Below are 21442 nucleotides of genomic sequence, written 5' to 3'. Positions count from 1 at the left end.
AATCTTTAATGAATGATATGTTAAAAGATAACTTTAATTTTCTGAGATGTAATAAAAACATATTTATATGCCAAAGTCAGAACGTAACAGAAGTGTTGTGGACATATATATTCTCAATTTTAACAATGTAGAATTACTTTTTGAAACATAGGAAGGTGATGTTTTAGCAAATATAATTAATAAACATGTGTAGTAGAATAAACATACACATTCTTTCAATAAGATTAACTGGTATATAGCTAGATTGTAATTAATTTGTAACAGACGCGAGATGGACAATCGTAACAGAAGTAATGTAACAGACATCATTTTGGAACTCATAGGCTTGACTTTGGCATATAAATATGTTTTTATTACATCTCAGAAAATTAAAGTTATCTTTTAACATATCATTCATTAAAGATTACATGTTTTGTGACCTGATGGTAAAAAAAGAAATGGTTTTAGGTGAATAAGTTCATGTCCCCATTTCAGTACCCATAAGCGTGGAATCACTCGTATACAGTTGCTGATGTGACAAAGTAACGTATTCTTAAGTATTCTATCAAATTTATATACTAGAAAACAACGAAATATCTTGGTAATTGTAAATATAATAGTCAGTACGCTAAACGGCACAAGAGTTGCCATTTTTAAAAGACCGTGACGTCAGCGCTACCCACTGCACTAGGAGAGAAGCGTGTAATCATGGCGTCGGGCGCATCGAGTGAAAGCGACAGCTCTGTCGAATCATACGAAGAGATCCCGCAAGACACACTGTAAGCAGGCTATGGCTTAGAAGGGTACCAGTTTGAACCAGTTTGTGTAGCCGATCACTTACAATTCATCCTACTTTCCGATTCACACGTGCTATTCCCAACCTCAATGAGCCAACACAGCTGGGCACATACATACGTCATGAGTGTTACGCAGAGAAAATGAACGTGCATTCTGATTGGATAAAATTAATATCATGGCGGGCTGTTCAAACTACGGAAATAGTTTGCTCGAGCTACTTTCAAAACACTATAACTTTCCAACCTTAGAACAAAAAACTTTTGTAAGTCTTGAATAAGGTTCGTTAATGTGTGTTTTATTGTGTTATTTACTCTATATATTGCCCTCTGTTCCCCTTTAAGTATTAAAAGTACATTTTCTGTCAATGCATTTTTGTATTATTGACACAACACTTACAAAACCTAATGCCTTTGAAGCAACCGACTGGATTGACTGACTAACTTGTAGAACCTGTAGAATAAACACCTGGTAGAACGTTACATAATGAAACACAACTGAACTGAAAAAGAGCCATTGTAAGCTGCTTTTATTTATCATACCTGCAAACTCGTCAGAGAAAAAAAGGTGACAGGTGCACCAATACCTCCTCGCCGTCTATTGGGATTGCTGAATGTCCGAGTACAACTCCAAGAACTCCAGCGAAGACGTTTGGGCGTGCTGGCATTACTTATCCGTCGTCGACTCTAACCTGACTCGTACGTGCACTCGTACCATGGATTCGTTAATTGCACGAGCGCCGCGCGTTCAATCGTCCAATTACCAGATGATTCGCGCCACCCTATCGCACTCTCTTACAACACCTGCTTTCATTGTACAACAGTCGCAAGATATATCGCAAGATTTCATGCTTTTGCATTGCACAACGGTCGCTTTAGACGTGCAGGTTTTGCACGACTACTTTTTCATATGCGATTATTTCGGCAACAGTTAACGATCAATATGAAAATGTATCGGTCGCACGAATGTTTGGTCGCTTCTGATCGTGATCCAATTGTGAAACATGCTTTAGCAAACAAATATCTGTTGTTTTAGCTCCAAAAAGGCTGACTTACCTTCAATTACCATCAGAGTTTCCACATTAGGTTCAGGGGTCTCTTAACAAGCGCGAACATAGATGGCAGTGTGTTTCAAGATCCTGAGGCAAAGGCTGAGATTCCGATTGGTCCAGAAAAAATGTCAATTATAAGAATTGTCCAATAATGGCCTATAACATGGCAGCAAGCCCACCCCCCCTCTCTTGACAGGCGCGAGCTCAGTTGAGATTATGATCGGCCCAGATGCCGCAATGACCCAATTGACAATGAAAAAGGTGACTGTCGCCAAAAAGCGACAAGTTTGCAGGTATGATTTATTTATTTATAATTGTGACACTCCTCCCCACCCCCACAAAGCAGCATGGTCGTGTTCTGACCCAGCTGTGGCAGTGTGTGCGCACACATGTATGTGTATGTTAATCATTAAGACAGTGGAACAGCTGTAAATGCAGCTTGCTCAGAAAATAAAAATGACGATCCAACCTGCTTAAAACCCAGGTCCACACCTCGAGCTTAATAACTGCCCAACAGTAACACTGCTTTAAGCAAGACAAAAAATGCGAAACCATCAGTACTGACCAGTACAATACTGTCCATCTCACAGGTCGTGTGTGAGCACGCATGCGCAATTGTATGTATTCATGCACATATGAATCTGCCTGTGGAATCATGGTGGTTTAACGTTAAGCTAGCTAGTCAATGAAGCTCCACCTGACATGCTAGCAAACTCTTTTCAAACTCCAAATCATATTGTGCATCTAACGTTACTAGAAAAGAAAGATTTCTACTTTGTTTATTTGGCAAGATTACGCTAAAACATATTTCTGAAAGGACTTCAGATAAGTTAGCGTTATTCATGTTAGCGTAACTCCGTTTTTACATGCTAACTAACAGTGTCCAAGTTAACTAGCTATGTGTTAACGTTAGCCGTGGACAAGGCGACGGCAACTTGGTGGGCAAATCCATAGAAAGTCATTTGATGAACCAGACTGCATAGCTATTGCAATGTTACCGCTAGCTCTAAAAGCACAGACAACTTCATTACAAGCTTTCTCTTGGAATAAAACGTTTACAGACCTCAATATGCTTCCGCAGGTCGGACGGTGAGTTTTTGTAGGCCGTGATGTGGTTTATTTTAGGCAAACAAAGCAAACAATTAAAACGAAACGAATCTTTAATCCTTTCAGAAAACTGAAACGTGGGTTCGAGGCCATGAGTGCGTGCATTCCCCAGAAGAACCGCCTCCTTCCATTCTGCCATCAACTGATCGAGTTCAAATAACGCTGCTGAGAAATCACTGAACTTGATTTTATACAGTCTATGGACGTGACGTCACCCTAGTGATTACTGACAAGCTGTCTCGGTGTCACCTGCGAAAAAACCAATCACCTTTTAGAAAAGAAAAGAAAAATCATTAGCTTTCTAAGCCGCTTCATAGTAACGAGTAACGAGGACCTTGATAGAAATGTAGTGGAATGAAAAGTACAATATTTGCCTTTTGAAATGTAGTGAAGTTAAAGTCACAAGTTTCCAAAAAAATTAATACTCAAGTAAAGTACAGATACTCAGTGTATTCAAGTAAATGTACTTCGTTATGGTCCACCTCTGCCTGCATTTACTTGTTTACTTTTATTAATTTACTATTGCTATTTCACGGAAAGTATCACATATCCGTGAATAAAAGATCCATACTTTTGTATTATTTAAAAAAAAAATGATTTTCTGTGAATCCGTATTCCGTGACTCGTCCGCATTTTGTAAACGGTGATACTGTAATGCTTTGTTGTGATGTGAGGAAAGGAAACAAGGAAGCTCAATTCTGAAAACGAGAAGCAGCCACTGTCTCTGGAAGTTCTGTCATTTATGCGTTTAATACTCTGCTTCTTGGTTTCTCTCAGGTCCACCCAAGACAGAAGCCCAGCTTAAAAAAGAGGCCAAAAAGCGTGAAAAGCTAGAGAAGTTCCAGCAGAAGAAGGAGATAGAGGAGAAGAAGAAGCAGCTTCAGGCTCAGTCTGAGGTGAGTGTTGTGTTTGAATATGTTCCGGTTTCTCTTCAGGTTGTATCTGGAATTGTGTCATCTCGTAAATCTCGCTGACCGATCGTTCCGGATTCATTTTCAAAACGTCTGGGTCCGGTTGTTCAAAACATGGTTATCTTTTAACCAGTGGTTAAATTGCTGTTTAACATAATGTTAAATACATTACCGTTAAACTGTGGTTCAAAGTTAACACACCTCCCAGCCTCGGTTATCTTTTAACCAAGTGGTTATGTCAGGGGTGAAAGTCTTCCGGATTTACCCGGAAATCCGGATATTTGACAAAACTCTTGAAAATCTCCAGTTTTCTGAATGGAGAAATTTATTTTTTGGATTTTCCGCGTTCCTAGACGCGGCGTAATACTTCGCATCGTCCTTGCATGGGCGCGGCCCTTAAATAGCCCAAACATAGTTCATTGATTAAAGACAGGTGTTCTTTGTTAACGGCGCACGTGCCGGAGCTCGTTAGGCGTGCGCGCCCAAGGCATGTGCTAAGGCGGGCAGGACTGACCCAGTTCTGCGCAAGCGCAACACAATCGCACTAGAAAGCATGTTCAAGCAGGGCGGCATGGTGGTGTAGTGGTTAGCGCTGTCGCCTCACAGCAAGAAGGTCCGGGTTCGAGCCCCGTGGCCAGCGAGGGCCTTTCTGTGCGGAGTTTGCATGTTCTCCCCGTGTCCGCGTGGGTTTCCTCCGGGTGCTCCGGTTTCCCCCACAGTCCAAAGACATGCAGGTTAGGTTAACTGGTGACTCTAAATTGGCCGTAGGTGTGAATGTGAGTGTGAATGGTTGTCTGTGTCTATGTGTCAGCCCTGTGATGACCTGGCGACTTGTCCAGGGTGTACCCCGCCTTTCACCCGTGGTCAGCTGGGATAGGCTCCAGCTTGACTGCGACCCTGTAGAACAGGATAAAGCGGCTAGAGATAATGAGATGAATGAGAATGAGCATGTTCAAGCTGCCAGTGTAGCTGCAGTCTTTTTAGTTGCAAATTACAAGTATTTCCTCTTGTGTTAATAATTCGCCATGTCAAAACAAGCGAAACTTTCCTCCTTCTTTCGACGTGGAGAGAGGAAAGCAATTTATTGTATATTTTTCCCATCAAAGTTGCATTTTGTGGCTTCGAAGCGAAGTTGTAGTGCCGTTTCTAGAACACAACATCAAGAAAACGTGGAAGAAACAGCAATAATGGAAGAGCCGGTTTCTAAGCTGCCTAAAACTAGCAATGGTAATTATTTTTGTTACATAATGTACTCAGGCTGCCAGTCAGTGTGTGACGCACGCGCGCGCACACACCCACCCTGAAAAATCCTAGGTACCAGGGCAGGAATTTCACGAGGGCCATGGCCCTTGTGTCCTCTTAATTTGGCCTTGTGCCCTTGGAAAAAAATATCTGCCGTAAGGCCACAGTGGCCTTGATGCCCTGCGGTTTTGTAGTCTGCCTCGTGACTGCCAGTAGGCTTTAACATCACCTGCGTCTAGTGAGGAAAAAATACGTCTTTTGATGACCACCTGGATTCTTATTGGGCAGTGGTGGATCGGACTCGAGCCTGGCATGAATCGCTCCGACGTGCTATAATGACACCAATCTATCACCAGCCAACCAGGAGACTTAATCAAACGCATCCCCCGCCCACTTGTGTCCGCGTCTGAGACGTTGAATTTTCACAGAAGGAGGGAAGAAGTTGACGGAGGTAAGACTGCGTGATAAATTAACGAACGAATAAGACAGGAATTTCAACATATAGGGCTTAAGTTTGTTACCGTTAAATAAGCATCGCTTGTATAGTAGCGTTTTGTCGTTACAACGTTGACCCACTTTTAACGTGCCGAGTACCGACTGTAGCTGGTAACAAATGCTAATTAGCTTGCTGTCAAGTTTTTCCTTTGTCGAGCTTTAAGCGTAAGGTCATGGATGTTCCTACTGCTTGTTCCTGCCGTAATATGATACGTGATATGTGCTGTTGTCTGTTCATAGCCACTTTTTTAATCTATGCAGTTAGCATTGTTTTGTTACTAGTATCGTATGTTTCTTTTGAACTTTGGGGTTAACAGTGTAATAGTGTTGCAGTGTTCTGCAAATTTGCAATTTAATATTTCAGATCTTGAGACATGAAAGTGCCGTTTTAAAAAAATAAAAGGTCAGAAATGTTTTCTTTGTCGTCTATTTAGTTCATTTTATTTCCTCGATAATTTTCCTTGATTGAGAAATCGGTCTGGGCTCTTGCGGGTTAATCAGTAGCCTGCATGCTCGTATATGTTCCATTTACAGTCAAACATTTTGATGAACTCCAGGCTCAATTTTGATTAATCAAAAATCTGCGTAGTAGTACAGTCTGAAGATGCTCTTGCGCATTCGGTGTCAATTGAACAAAAATTATGGGAGGATGTAGGTTTAATAAGTTTTTTACAATTTTTGAAGTGAGTGATGGATTGATAAGTTTAGATGTGTTCAATATTTTCTTATCTTCAGACATAATAGTGTAGGAGATGTTTCTTTACCTGCTTGATAGTTTCGACTGAGACTCCAATCTTCCTCAGAAGAGTCATTAGTCCTTAAATTAAATTCATTATAGACGTGAACTTAAAATCATTGTTTTATTTTATGGCCTTGGTGCCCTGGCTTTTGGCCTTCGTGCCCTCAAAAAATTGACAGCACAAAAGGCCAAGTGGCCTTGCCCCTGATTTATATAAGAAATGTGGTATTCATTGGTGTGTTTAAATTCACAGACAATACGAACTAATGTAAACAGTTGGCTTCAACTCGCATAAATCTGAATTGGAAATGTTTAGTTCACTTTAGCTTCTGCAAACGCACAACTCGACTAAAAGATTGATAAACGAGGCTCAACGTCCCCAACATTGAAACCTGAAAGCTTTAGAAACTCTAACAGACCTTTACTTTTTAACAGCACTGTTTTGCTGAGTTTACCTTCAACTGTCTGATTTTTTTTCAAAGTAATGAACTGTGTAGCAGGAAAATCACCGCGTTCTCTAAACGCACTCCTGAAAATTACTCATTAACTAGGGGAATTAAATTTGATGTTTTTGACGTGTTAATCATAAATGTACATGAAAGAAAAAGGCTTAAAAGTTATAACTTGTTTTAGTGAAAATAAGTACTAGAATGCAGGGTTTTGCGTGTTCATCTCATCTCATTATCTGTAGCCGCTTTATCCTGTTCTACAGGGTCGCAGGCAAGCTGGAGCCTATCCCAGCTGACTACGGGCGAAAGGCGGGGTACACCCTGGACAAGTCGCCAGGTCATCACAGGGCTGACACATAGACACAGACAACCATTCACACTCACATTCACACCTACGGTCAATTTAGAGTCACCAGTTAACCTAACCTGCATGTCTTTGGACTGTGGGGGAAACCGGAGCACCCGGAGGAAACCCACGCGGACACGGAGAGAACATGCAAACTCCGCACAGAAAGGCCCTCACCGGCCACGGGGCTCGAACCCAGACCTTCTTGCTGTGAGGCGACAGCGCTAACCACTACACCACCGTGCCGCCCGGTTTTGCGTGTTATGTTATTAAAATATTTTCGGGGGACGTTGCCGCGCCCCCCCCAATATCTTAGTTTGACTTTCAAAAGTTCAGGATTTTTTTTCTTTGCTCCACTTTCATCTCTATTATGTAAACGTCAAAATGGCCTTCATCTTCCAGGCGAATGCTGCTGGCATGTTCCCCATTGTTAATGCACGCCATCCAAAACAATTCAGACGAGGACCAAACGAGTTACTTCGATACAATGACGCAGAACTTCGACATCCGTACCGATTTTGGTAGAGAATCTCCTTCGTTATGTATTTGATTAGTTGTAAGAAGATTTGGAACACCCAAAGCGAAGAAGCCATGCATTGTCCGTTGAGGAGCAGGTGCTCGTTGTCCTTATGCCCAGGTCAGATGGCAGGCTGCAACGAGTTTTCAACTACTTGCGTCTACCTGCGATAACAAAATCACAGGTCAACGCAAGACGACGCAGATAATGGCAAAGTGTTGCAGAGGGTCTTTAGAAGAGGCAGGTTGACGCAAGTGCATCACGATCTGTTCGCATTTCAGCTGCGATTCGCTTCCAATCAGTGCAAACAGCAGGTTGACGCATGTAGAGGCAGGCGGTCGTGCAAAGCTTGAGCGACCAATCGCGGGTTGAAGCAGGTAGTGGCAGCTAGACGCAGGCTGACGCAGGGGAAGACAAGTCTTTAGAGGCGGCTGCAGTGCATCACAGGTTCACGCAGGCTGCATCTGCAAGTAGTTTACAACAACCTGCAAGCAGTCTTATGGCCTTTTTTTTTTTTTAAAGGTTTTTTTTGTGTGCTGCATCAACCTGCATCTAGCTTCTGACTGGTTGATTCTAAAGACTCTAAAGACTTGTCTTCCTCTGTGTCTAGCTGCCACTACCTGCTTCAACCCACGATTGGTTGCGCAAGCGTTGCACGACCGTCTGCCTCTACATGTGTCAGCCTGCTATTTGCACCGATTGGAAGCGAATCGCAGTTGAAATGCGAACAGATCGCGATCCACTTGCGTCAACCTGCCTCTACTAAAGACCCTCTGCAACACTCTGCCATTATCTGCGTTGTCTTGCGTCGACCTGTGATTTTGTTATCGCAGGTAGACGCAAGTAGTTGAAAACTCGTTGCAGCCTGCCATCTGACCTGGGCATAAGGACAACGAGCACCTGCTCCTCAACAGACAATGCATGGCTTCTTCGCTTTGGGTGTTCCAAATCTTCTTACAACTAATCAAATATATAATGGAGAGATTCTCTAGCTTAAAAACTCTGAGTCTTACAATATATTGTAACTGTTTTGGGTCTGTGTGTTTGAGTTGAAGCAGTTTGGAGTGTATGGAGAAGACGACAGGGAGGCAAAAACACACGTTCACACGAACTCTGGGACTTCCGCAATACTCATAGTTTATTAAAGGAGAACTGAAGTCATTTTTTAAACTTGCTTTATTTCTTAATTAACGTGTTATTCAATGACGTTTTCAGTTTTAGTAACTTTATATCGTGACTCGTATTGGCAGCTAATTGCAATTAAATATTATACTTATCGGCCTATTCGGTGTTTAGCCGTGTTGAATTTAGTTCGTTTGGTCCACGGCAGGCGTCGCTTATCCGCGCGATCTTCGCGAGACTTGTGCGAGACGTCGAAACGTCAAGTGTCAGCCAGGTGTCAGCGCCGCCATTTTGAAAACTGTTTTCCAAACAAAGTATTGCACAAATGAGTTTAAATGACGATTCCTGCCTACTTTTTTTCAAACTTTCCTGATTGCTATCAAAACAAACAAAACTTCCGGCTTGATTACATCAGCATTCGAAAGAGGGCGTGCGCGTCTTTTTGACAACGTTGGCAGATGTCGGTGACTTTGATTTCCGCTGTATGTTTTACTTCCGTCCTACGATGTCTCGCACAGGTCTCAGCGAATCTCATTTACGGCCGTTGCTTTGACATATGGACTGATATATTACAGAGCATATTTCAAACACTCATAACTTGCTATAGCAGCGACAAAATAGCTCTCAAAAATGCATTCTGATATTTAATAAAATGAGAATTTTGATGATAAAATTTGCCTTCAGTTCTCCTTTAACTTACTACAGCAAAATTCTCCGAGTTAATTTCTCAGTGTTAAGCAAGTGTTAAAAAATAGAGTTGAAATGACACTGTAAAAGGTTGATTTAACTTTTAGGAAGTGTTAAATTAACACTGCAGAGATTGGGACAAAATAAACACCAGCACAGTGTTAAAATTGACTCTCTCAGATAAAATTTGCCGTGTACACTTCAACCTTACCATGCCCGGTTGAACGGTTCTATCTTATCGTACGTGAACAAAATAGAGGTCACACCTTCCCTAAACGTTACTCTTGAGTCGAGGGGTGAAGAAAAAAGGAGCTTATTAACAGACACCCGTTTCCAGCAAGGTGCACGGATCAACTAACAGAAAACACAAGCGCAAGCTGATGATGCTGCCTCTCTAGGTAGCACAGCATGTCTTAAAGGCACGTTTTTGACTGCTACAACGAAGGATATGGCGCAAAACGCCTTCGTCCACTTGCCACCCGACCGGTCGCAGCTTGCGTCTTTCTACCGTCTGACCTGGGCAGCAGTTTTTTCCAAGTCAGGAGACTTGGTGGACGTGGGATTGATTTTGACACTGTGTGACATCATAACCAACTGGTTAGGGCTAAACTGATTGGTTTGCTAACGGTATGGTTAAATTAGCTTCGAGAAACGATTTTTTTAACGGCAGGTTAAAATTTTAATGGATGGTTGCAGGTTAACCTGCCGTTAAAATAACCATGTTTTGAACAACCGGACCCTGGTGTTTGACTAGTATTTCAGTCAATGAAAAATATTTGCTACAAGTTTTTTGGTGGGGGGGGCACAGTGGTGTAGTGGTTAGTGCGGTCACTTCACAGCAAGGTGGTTCTGGGTTTAAGCCCAGTGGCTGACGGGCCTTTCTGTGCAGAGTTTGCATGTTCTCCCCGTGTCCGCGTGGGTTTCCTCCGGGTGCTCCGGTTTCCCCCACAGTCCAAAGACATGCAGGTTAGACTAACTGCCTACTCTAAATTTTCCATAGGGGTGTGTGTGAATGGTGGTTTCCCAAGCCCGGAAATGGGAGGGTTGCAGCAGGAAGGGCATCCGGTGTAAAACTACAGTGGATATAAAAAGTCTACACACCCCGTTAAAATGATCGGTTTTTCTGATGTAAAAAAATGACACCACGATAAATTTTCAAAACTTTTCCCACCTTTAATGTGACCTATAACCTGTACAATTCAATTGAAAAATATACAAATCTGTTAAGGGGAAAAACATAAACATACAATAAGCTGGTTGCATAAGTATGCACACCCTTAATACTTTGTTGAAGCACCTTTTTGATTTAATTACAGCATTCAGTCTTTTTGGGTCGGAGTCTATCAGCCTGCCGCATCTAGACTTGGTAACATTTGCCGACTCTTCCTCGCAAAAGCGCTCCAAATCTGTCAGATTGCGAGGGCAGCTCTTGTGCACAGCCCTCTTCAGGTCACCCCACAGATTTTCAACTGGATTTAGGTCTGGGCTCTGGCTGGGCCGTTCCAAAACCTTTTTTGGGGTTGTTGTCGTGCTGAAAGATGAAATTCATCTTTAGCTTTCTAGCAGACACCTGAAGGTTTTGAGCCAAAATTGACTGGCATGTAGAGCTGTTCATAATTCCCTCCACCTTGACTAAAGCCCCTGTTCCAGCTGAAGAAAAACAACCCCAAAACATGATGCTGCCACCACCGTGCTTCACCGTGGGTATGGGGTTCTTTTGGTGATGCGCAGTGGTGTTTTTGCGCCAAACATACCTTTTGGAATTGTGGCCAAAAAGCTCAACCTTGGTTTCATCAAACCATAACACATTTTCCCACATGCTTTTGGGAGAGTTGATGTATTTTTTTGCAAAATTTATCCGGTCCTGGATGTTTTTCTTTGACCCTACCTCATAGTCCAGACATATGGAGAATACGGGAGATTGTGGTCACGTGTAGTACACAACCAGTACTTGTCAGAAATCCCTGCAGCTCCTTCAGTGTTGCTGTCGGCCTCTCGGCAGCCTCCCTGACCAGTTTTCATCTTGTCTTTTCATCAATTTAGGAGGGATGTCCCGTTCTCGATAACGTCACTGTTGTCCTATATTTTCTCCACTTCTTGATGACGGTCTTCACTGTGCTCCATGGTATATCTAATGCTGTGGAAATGTTTTTGCACCCTTCTCCTGACTGATGCCTTTCAACAATGAGATCCCTTTGACGCTTTGTAAGCTCTCTGTGAACGCTGGCTTTTGCTGGAGGATGCAACTGAGTAAACGTCTGAACTCTATTTGGGGTTAATCGGAGTCAGTTTAATTGATGGCGGGTGTGAACCCAAAAAGACTGAATGCTGTAATTAAATCAAAAGGTGCTTCAACAAAGTATTAGTTTAAGGGTGTGCACACTTATGCAACCAGCTTATTGTATGTTTGTTTTGTTTTGTGTTTTGTTTTTCTCCCTAACAGATTTGATTTTCAATTGAATTGTACAGGTTATAGGCCACATTAAAGGTGGGAAAAGTTTTGAAATTATTTATCGTTTTCTCATATATATATATATATATATATATATATATATATATATATATATATATATATATATATATATATATTTTTTTTTTACATCAGAAAAACCGATCATTTTAACAGGGTGTGTACACTTTTTTTTTTTTTTTTAAATATCCACTGTATGCTTCAATTAATAGGACATGTGGATCAATAGGGTCCACATGGCAGTGACCCCACACACGCAAGTGGGACAAGCTGGGAGGGAGGGTAAGTAAAATTAAAAAAAAATAATAATAATATAATTATTTTTATTTTTTTTTTAAAGAAGCATTTTTTGTTTTCTTGAAATTCTCTTTATATCCAGACAGCAATGAATAAATCATAACCTCAGTCACAAGTCTGAAATTCATCAGTCTGAATGAAATGACTTGATGGCCCGCCTGCCTGTCTATACACCCATCTGTATAGACCAGACCTGGGCATTTTACGGCCCGCTGGCCGCATCTGGCCCTTTGGTTCATTCTGACCGGCCCGCGTAAGGTTAATTAGAAATGACAAAATAAACGTATTTTCTAATTTTACCTCATGCATGGACTGAATGTGCATTGCTTTTATTTTGAAGTTGTGTTCGACAAAAACGCAATGCGTGCGACATGAACATGACATGAAATCCCACGAAACCTAATCCCGCGATAACTACTTCCGTAATTTGTCCAGACCAACCACAAACTTGTACGTCATCCTTCAAACGGTCCAGCCAATCACAGTGTGACGTCACCAGCAGGCGCCGGAGCCCGAGCCGATCTGTAGATCTGATTCCTACACCGAATCGACTGATGATCATCTGTCAGCTGTGCTTCGCATCTCCACCTCAGACATTCAACCTGACTCTGATGCACTCGTTAAAGACCAACAGAGACGAGATTTCTCTCACTGAACAAATAAAAAACTGAAAAACACCAAATCAGGTGATTAGACTACAAATGCGGGCATCATTATTATAATATGATGTATCTTGCTTGATATTTGGAGTAGAAAGACAATATTGTGATGTCTTTATTGTGTTTTGGGGTGAATGTGACTGAAAAAAAAAGTACAAACGTTCACATTTTGTTAACCATTGTTTTGGGAAATTTGACTAAATAAATTACATTTTTAGTAAGGCAACCTCGTTTTTTCCATACTCTTACCAGTCTTAGCAGCTTGTAAAAACAATGTTATTCATTGCTTTATATAAAAGAAATACACTTAATATTATGCAGAATTTAGTTCAGCCTTTTGGTCCGGCCCTCCACAAAATTTTCTGTTTCTCATGTGGCCCCATGGAAAAAGTAATTGCCCACCCCTGGTATAGATCGAGGTTTTTCACCCACGTGACCAAGTCATGTGAGGCTGCCATTTTGGACGGCACGGCTCGAATCAGTTTGAATGCGAGGAAGGCGACAAACGAAAAACATAAAAGAAAAAGGAGCGAGATGCAGAAAACACCTTCACTATCCAGCAACGTAGGGCATTTACAGGGCGAGCAGAGGGAGAGGTATTTGCAAAAATTGAGGTTAGCAGGCTTAGAGAACGACGTTTACCTGCTTCCACCAGGATTGTTCACTGACGTACGGAAGTACACGAAGCCCTCGTCTTTACCTGACTTCGGCCCACATGATCTGTGTACCTATGTCGTTAAAAACCCCATCGCCATACACAGGTATTGATCTGAAAGCGTATAAGAGTTTGGATGCCTACAAATATTTTGTCAGGCTGGGTAACATGCCTACATCAGCGGGTCGTCCCTGGAGCCGGTGGTCGCCATCTTATTACAGCTAAGGTTTGTTCACATTTTCATTTACTTTCGGTCCTCAGGATAAACAAAATGTTATTAAATGTCATTGAAATAACTTCTTAGTCTGTTGAGACATGGCCCGTTATAAATTTGCTGTTACCAGGCAATGACCAAGAACTGTATTATTAGGGTCGGTGTCTGTGTTGTAGCAGTGCACTAGCAGCTAGCTGTTAGCACTAGCTAATGTCAACAACATAGCTAGTATGTTACTGTAGCAATGTTTACGTTCAGTCATTTGGATGACTGTTAAAACCTTTCAGTCTCAAGTTTTTCCTTTACTGTATTTACTAGTTTACTGAGCTAGTGCACTCGGGCAAGCTGGGAGCTAGTGCGCTCCGGCGCCAGAGCGCGCTAGCTCCCAGCCTGCCCGAGCGCGCTAGCTCCCAGCCTGCCCGAGCGCGCTAGCTCCCAGCCTGCCCAAGCGTGCTAGCTCAGTAAACTAGTAAATCCAGTAAAGGAAAAACTTGAGACTGAAAGGTTTTAACAGTCATCCAAATGACTGAACGTAAACATTGCTACAGTAACATACTAGCTACTATGATGTTGACATTAGCTAGCTTGACCTTCAAAATGGCGGACACCGGGGCGTCACGTGACCCTGTGACGTCAGGTGAAAAACCTCAATAGACCTTCTTTTTTTTTAAGATGTAAATGAGACACGAGGTAATTGGATATGATGACGCACTACACTCCTCCCCCACTGCTCTCTTTCCCTCTGTACTCGTCCTCCAGCAGTAGTCAGGCAGTGCACATTCATGTGTTTTGGAGGAGTGGCTTTGGAGGGAGGGTTAAAGGGAGGGGGTGGGATTTTTCAGCTGGATACTTTCAAAATCTAGCTCACTCTTATTGGTTTCTCCAAAATGACCTGCCCTGCCTTTAAGTCGATGTATAATAGATCATTCTGTCATACGAGATACACAGAATACAATGGGAATGCGGTTTTTGGTGTGTGTGTGTGTGTGTGTGTGTGCGCGTGTGTAGAAAAAAGCCAAACCGGAAAAGAAGGAATTGGGTGTGATCACGTACAACATCCCCACCCCAGCTGGAGAGAAAAAAGGTGTGTTGAATTGAATATTTTCTGATAAATATGTTGTTGAAGATTCCAAATCTTGGCGCAATGTATCTGCAATCTCCTCACATCTAATCTGTGTATCCATTCCTCTTTTTTCCTGCTTATTCTCCCTGATCCCACACAGATGTGCTGAGCCCTCTGCCGGATTCATACAGTCCTCAGTACGTGGAGGCAGCCTGGTACTCGTGGTGGGAGAAACAGGGTTTCTTCAAGCCTGAATATGGGGTAGGAAATATTTCGTTATTAGAAGGTAAATTTTTAGATTTTTACCTCCTAAGCTCACTCAGATCTCTTTATTTCTCAGCGGAAGAGCGTCAGTGAGGTGAACCCTCATGGTATTTTTATGATGTGCATCCCTCCTCCTAATGTGACCGGCTCTCTTCATTTGGGCCACGCCTTAACCAATGCCATTCAGGACTGCCTGACCAGATGGTAAACAATCACTTTATTCCTAGGAGGAGCTCATGTGCTGTTGGGATAGTAGTAGGTTTGGGTAATAGTGGTGGTGATTTTATTTTTATTTTTTATCACCCTGAGTGGAATTTACCATTAAAAATATCTCGGTTGAATCTTCCAGAAAAGATTTAACCCTTTGGTGACTGACCCCTTGAAAATCGTTCCTCCAGGAATGATGACGTTTCAGTTGTCAAGACAACGGAAAAACTAAAATACAAAACAGAAAGATACGTCACAATGCTCTTGTGCACAAAACAAAATGCTCTTGTATTTTAGTTTTTCCGTTGTCTTGACAACTGAAACGTCATCGTTCCTGGAGGAACGATTTTCAAGGGGTCAGTCACCAAAGGCTTAAAAAAAAAAAAAAAAGACACAAAAAACAGAACAGAATTGAATCCAAAATCCAGTCCAGGTTGGCGCATAGACAGTATTGGGGATGTTGGAGAGAATTTTGTCCTCTGAAACTCTAAGGCTTATGTATACAGTCAGACACAATGGCATGGATAGTGTCTTGCAAAAGTATTCATCCCCCTTGGTGTTTGTCCTGTTTTGTCGCATTACAAGCTGGAATTAAAAAGGACTTTTGGAGGGTTAGCACCGTTTGAGTTACACAACATGCCTACCACTTTAAAGGTGCACATTGTTGTTTTATTGTGACACAAACAATAATTAAGATGAAAAAACAGAAATCTGAAGTGTGCATAGGCATTCACTTATACTTTTAAAGTCACCTTTTGCTGCAATTACAGCTGCAAGTCTCTTGGGGTATGTCTCTATTAGCTTAGCACATCTAGCCACTGGGATTGTTGCCCATTCCTCAAGGCAAAACTGCTCCAACGCCTTCAAGTTAGATGGGTTGCGTTGGTGTATAGCAGTCTTCAAGTTATGCCACAGATTCTCAATTGGATTGAGGTCTGGGCTTTGACTAGGCCATTCCAAGACATTTAAATGTTTCCCTTTAAACCACTCCAGTGGAGCTTTAGCAGTATGTTTAGGGTCATTGTCCTGCTGGAACGTGAACCTTCGTCCCAGTCTCAACCCTCTGGCCGACTCAATCAGGTTTTCCTCCAGAATTGCCCTGTATTTAGTGCCATCCATCTTTCCTTCAGTCCTGACCAGCTTTCCTGTCCCTGCAGATGAAAAACATCCCCACAGCATGATGCTGCCACCACCATGCTTCACTGTAGGAATGGTGTTCTCAGGGTGTTGGGTTTGCGCCACACTTGGCATTTCCCATGATGGCCAAAAAGATCAATTTTGGTTTCATTTGGCCAGATAATCTTCTTCCATGTGTTTGGGGAGTCTGCCACATGCTGTTGGGCAAACTCCAAACGTGTTTTCTTAAGAAATGACTTTTTTTCTGGCCACTCTTCTGTGTATGGCTTAAAGTGGTCCTATGGGCAGAGACTCCCATCTCTGCTGTGGATCTTTGCAGCTCCTTCAGTGTTCTCTTTGGTGTCTTTGTTGCATCTCTGATTAATGCCCTACTTGCCTGGTCTGAGTTTTGTTGGGAGGGGCCTTCTCTCGTCAGGTTTGTAGTGGTGACATGTTCTTTCCATTTTGCTATAATGGATTTAATGGCGCTCCCTGGGATATTTAAAGTTTGGGATATTTTTTATAACCCACCCCTGATCTATACTTCTCCACAACTTTGTCTCTGACCTGTTTGGAGGCTCCTTGGTTTTCATGTTGCTTGCTTAGTAGCGTTGCAGAGTCAGGGTCCTTCCAGAACAGGTTGATTTATACAGACATCATGTGACACTTTGATTGCTCACAGCTGGATCTTAATCAACTAATTATGTGACTTATGAAGTGAATTGGTTGGACCAGCTCTTATTTAGGGGTTTCATACGAAAGGGGGTGAATACTTATGCACACTCCAGATTTCTGTTTTTTTCATCTTAATTATTGTTTGTGTTACAATAAAACAACAATTTTCACCTTTAAAGTACCTTTAAAGCATGCCCCCCCCCCCCCCCCCCCCAAAAAAAAAAATCCATTTTGATTCCAGCTTGTAACGTGACAAAACAGGACAAGCACAAAGGGGGATGAATACTTTTGCAAGACACTGTATATGGTGTGACATGCTGTGATGAGTAGTGCAGCGTACAGTGTTTTTGTAGTATCTGTATCACTAACACAAAGCAGCTCTGTGATGTACTGGTCCTCCTTCATATGATGACACAGGCACAGGATGAAAGGTGAGACCACGCTGTGGAACCCGGGCTGTGATCACGCTGGCATTGCGACTCAGGTGGTGGTGGAGAAGAAACTGATGAGGGAGAGAGGGATGACCAGACATGACCTTGGCCGAGAGAACTTCATCGAAGAGGTCTGGAAGTGGAAACATGAGTGAGTAGAGCATGATGTACACGGAGGGGATACAGAATACAGGACCATCAGTACAGGGTCCGGTTTCACTAAAGTAGTTTAGACTGGTCTATGGGTTAAGATTGGTCTTAAGTTTCTTTATAGACCAGTCTAATGCAAGTAAGACAGTTTCACAAAAGTTAAGGCTAATTTTTTAAGTCTAATTTTAGGCTTAAAAAGTAAGACACCCTCCGCCCAGTCTAATATGGGTCTAAGGGCTATAAAATTTAATTAAAAAAAAAAAGTCAAGCCATAAGTGCCATCAATGTCAATAACTACAAGAAAGCTTGAAATGTTAAGGCAGTGAAGTACATTGCAAGTATGTAATACACAAATTTAGGCTATTATAATCTAACTATAAAGTATTCAATAAAGAACAAACAGTGTAATGCCAGCTTATTCATTTTATTACTTATAAATATATATAAATAATATAAATATTAGTGCTGTCAAGGGATTAAAATATTTAATCGCGATTTAATGTCGCGACTGTCATAGTTAACTCGCGATTAATCGCAATTTAATCGCACATTTTTGTCACATGAAAAACTATTGTAATTCTCTTATCAGCATAAAGTGAATGGGCTTGCTCACCGTTCGAACTACAGGGGTACTCGGGGGGGATCCGAGATCCCCTGAAACAGACATGAGATCCCTTGAAAACATGATTTGGGAAATGTTGGGGGGTCTCTAAAATATTGGCAAAATGATGTTTATTGACACAGCAATCGTGTGTAACGGGAAGCATTTGCATATCCGAAGTGAGCGCATGATGGAGATCCGCGCTCTGAGACAAGCGCAAGCACCCCAAGGGAAAATAAGGGACCCCCCCGAAAATATCGGCATAGTTCGAACACTGGTTGTACCAATGTGTTTTTTTTTTTTTTTTTATTGCAGAGCATAACACGTCTTGTCACAGCCACTGCAAAGTGGGGCTGGAGCCGCCGATGGGAAAACGAAACCTAAGCCGAGCACCGTGGCTCTTCGGGGGAGGGCAGAGGACTCTGGCTGTGCGGGGCATGGCATCATGTCACAGAGCGTTAATCTCGCGATAAAAAAATTATCGCCGTTAAAATTGAGTCAAGTTAACGTGTTAATAACGCGACATTTTTGACAGCACTAATAAATATCAATTCATTTATGCATATAATTACATCACCACTCATCACTTATATATCTCTCTCACTCACACACACACACACACACACACACACACACACACACATTACTCCTCCATCTGCGCAAGTCCCTTCAATTTAAGTTGCAGTCTTTCCTTTCGGTAGGCTCTTCGTGTAGTGTCACATCCGCGCAGGTACTGGGTGATGACAACTCCGAGGGTGAAGGAGCCTCAGCTTCAATGTTGCTAGCAAAGTTGTTAAGGGAGTTGCTGCTGGGTCTGGCGAAGCCGGTTACTCTGCTCTCTTTTCCTCTTTTCACTCCCCAGAATAAGGGCGACTTGTCGCCATAAATGTTAATGACCATTTCGGTGGTTACTTTTAGTTTCTTCAAACCCCCTCCTCCAGTGGGGGTGTTTTTACGCACGGCAGCAACATCTCTTCTCGCAGATGGATTAACGCTATTCACAGATGACGTTATTTTTTTCCCACACTTCATGTTTTTTCTTATTGCTACATTCTTCGCTGAATTTGCCAAATAAAACGTCTTTGTAGGAATTAAATTCCTCTAATATAGCCAGATTTTCCGAGTGGCTAAACGGCACTGAACGACCAGTGTGTCCGCCATTTTTTTTGTTTTGAAAAGAGTCTTAAAATACCCACAATCCTTTGCAGCATAGTACGACTTAAGATAGTCGGAGTCTTAACTGCTTTGTGCAACAGTATTTGTTAGACGTCTATGCTAAGCCCGACTATACCCGCTGTCTAAGTTAAAGTCATAGTCTAACTTATTGAAACCGGCTGCAGGGCTAGCGAGGGTGAGTGGAACAGGTTGGGATAAGGTGTTGAGTGAGCTGTTCTTGTATTTCAGTAATGACGAAAGCAGAAATCGCTTCACATTACATGATGTTAGGGCAGGTGGTTGATGCTGTACAGCTACACCATGCTGTTGCTGACAGCAGTTGCAGTGTTGGTCATTTTTATCTGTTGGGGGAAATGTAGTTCTTTTTGCAATTCATTCACCAGGCTGGAGCATGTCAAGTACAAAACATCAAAATGCCAACCTCAATAATTATCATTATTAAAGGAGAACTCGAGGCAAATTTTTTTATTATCAAAATTCTATTTATCTCATTTTATTAAATATCGGAACGCATTTTTGAGAGCTATTTTGTCGCTGCTATAGCAAGTTATGAGTGTTTGAAATATGCTCTGTAATATATCAGTCCGTATGTCAAAGCAACGGCTGTAAACGAGATTCATTGAGACCTGTGCGAGACATCGTAGGACGGAAGTAAAACGTACAGCGGAAATCAAAGTGACCAACATCATCATCGTCCGGCTGCGCTGCAGTCGACCACCAGTCTTCTCCACGATCGACGATCTGTCGCCAGGTCAGCAATGTCTTCCGGCCGCAAGTCGCCCTCAGAGTCTCCCAACAGAGACCTGATATAGCCCAGGAAGTTGAGCTGCTGGCATCCTGGGCGCCTTTTGCCGTGCGTTGGTACATACAGGGCATATGTCCGGTATGGTTCCACCACAGGCATTCTGAGTACATGCCCCAGGAATCGGAGTTGACGCTGCCTTACTGTGGCGATTAGGGGTTGAGTGTTGGTCAACTTGTAAATCCAGGCGTTGCTCACATGGTCTAGGCGCTTTATGTTAAGCATAACCCTATAGCATGATGTGGCGAACGCGTTTAGCTTGTTTTCCATGTCCCCCGATATAACCCAGGACTCTCAGCCATACAGAAATATTGTCACGCAGGTGGTGTTAAAAAGCTTGACTTTAGTGGATGTGGAGATTGATGGACTTCTCCAGATTTTCTCCAGCTTCCAAAAGGCAGTCCATGCAAGGGCTTTCCTCTTGGTCATGTCGTCACTGCTGGAGGCCATCATAGACCCCAGATATTTAAAGTTGGTAACATGTCTTATTGGCTGTCCGTATACCTCTAGCGGTGGTTGTCGGTTACAGTTAAATGTCATGTACTCGGTCTTGGGTACACTGATGATGAGTCCAAGTTGTTTCCCAGCAACCACTGTTTTAGTAAGCTGTTCCTGCGCCCTGGGTATGGATGACTCTAGTGCAATGTCGTCGGCAAAGTCCAAATCATTAAGGGTTTTAGCTGGATGTCTTCTGGACTGCCGAGGGTGCGTGACTACGCCTGAGTCCGAGTTCTTAGTTGATTCTGACATCAGGTAGTCAATAAGCACTATAAACAGAAATGGGGCAAGCACATCTCCTTGTAAGACTCCGGTAGTAACATGGAATGGGTCGGAGATCTTACCATCAACTATGACTGCACTCTTGGAGCTATTGTACAGTACTTTGATGGCATTAACTATAACCTCGGGTATGCCATAATGGCGAAGGACAGAGAACATGACACTTCTGTTGATGCAATCGAATGCCTTTTTGAAGTCTATAAATGTGACGGTAAGTGGGAGTTGGTAGGACTGGAAACCCTCCATGATCCTACGAAGAATGTGTATCTGTTGAGCACAACTTCTACCAGGGCGAAAACCGGCCTGGTTCTTCCGTAGTATTGGGTCAACATGTTCTCTAATTCGCATTAAGAGTATCTTGTTGTACACCTTAGCTGCTACGGACATTAGGCTGATCCCTCTGTAGTTGGTCATCAGCTTCAAGTCCCCTTTCTTTGGTAAG

The 21442-nt window shown here is 42.5% G+C and overlaps 1 protein-coding gene across 1 annotated transcript in view; it reads left to right on the top strand.

Moving 5' to 3' along the window:
- Positions 1–21442, top strand: part of vars1 (valyl-tRNA synthetase 1) — a 113498-nt gene that overhangs the window by 14974 nt on the left and 77082 nt on the right. The window contains exons 5-9 of the mRNA XM_060921557.1: positions 3710–3828; positions 14744–14819; positions 14959–15059; positions 15139–15266; positions 17478–17642. Coding sequence (XP_060777540.1) covers positions 3710–3828; positions 14744–14819; positions 14959–15059; positions 15139–15266; positions 17478–17642 — 589 coding nt within the window. The remainder of the gene's footprint in view (positions 1–3709; positions 3829–14743; positions 14820–14958; positions 15060–15138; positions 15267–17477; positions 17643–21442) is intronic.

This window comes from Neoarius graeffei, chromosome 5 (assembly GCF_027579695.1).
Source record: "Neoarius graeffei isolate fNeoGra1 chromosome 5, fNeoGra1.pri, whole genome shotgun sequence".
NCBI lineage: Eukaryota > Metazoa > Chordata > Actinopteri > Siluriformes > Ariidae > Neoarius > Neoarius graeffei.
This window is presented reverse-complemented; position numbering and strand designations above follow the sequence as displayed.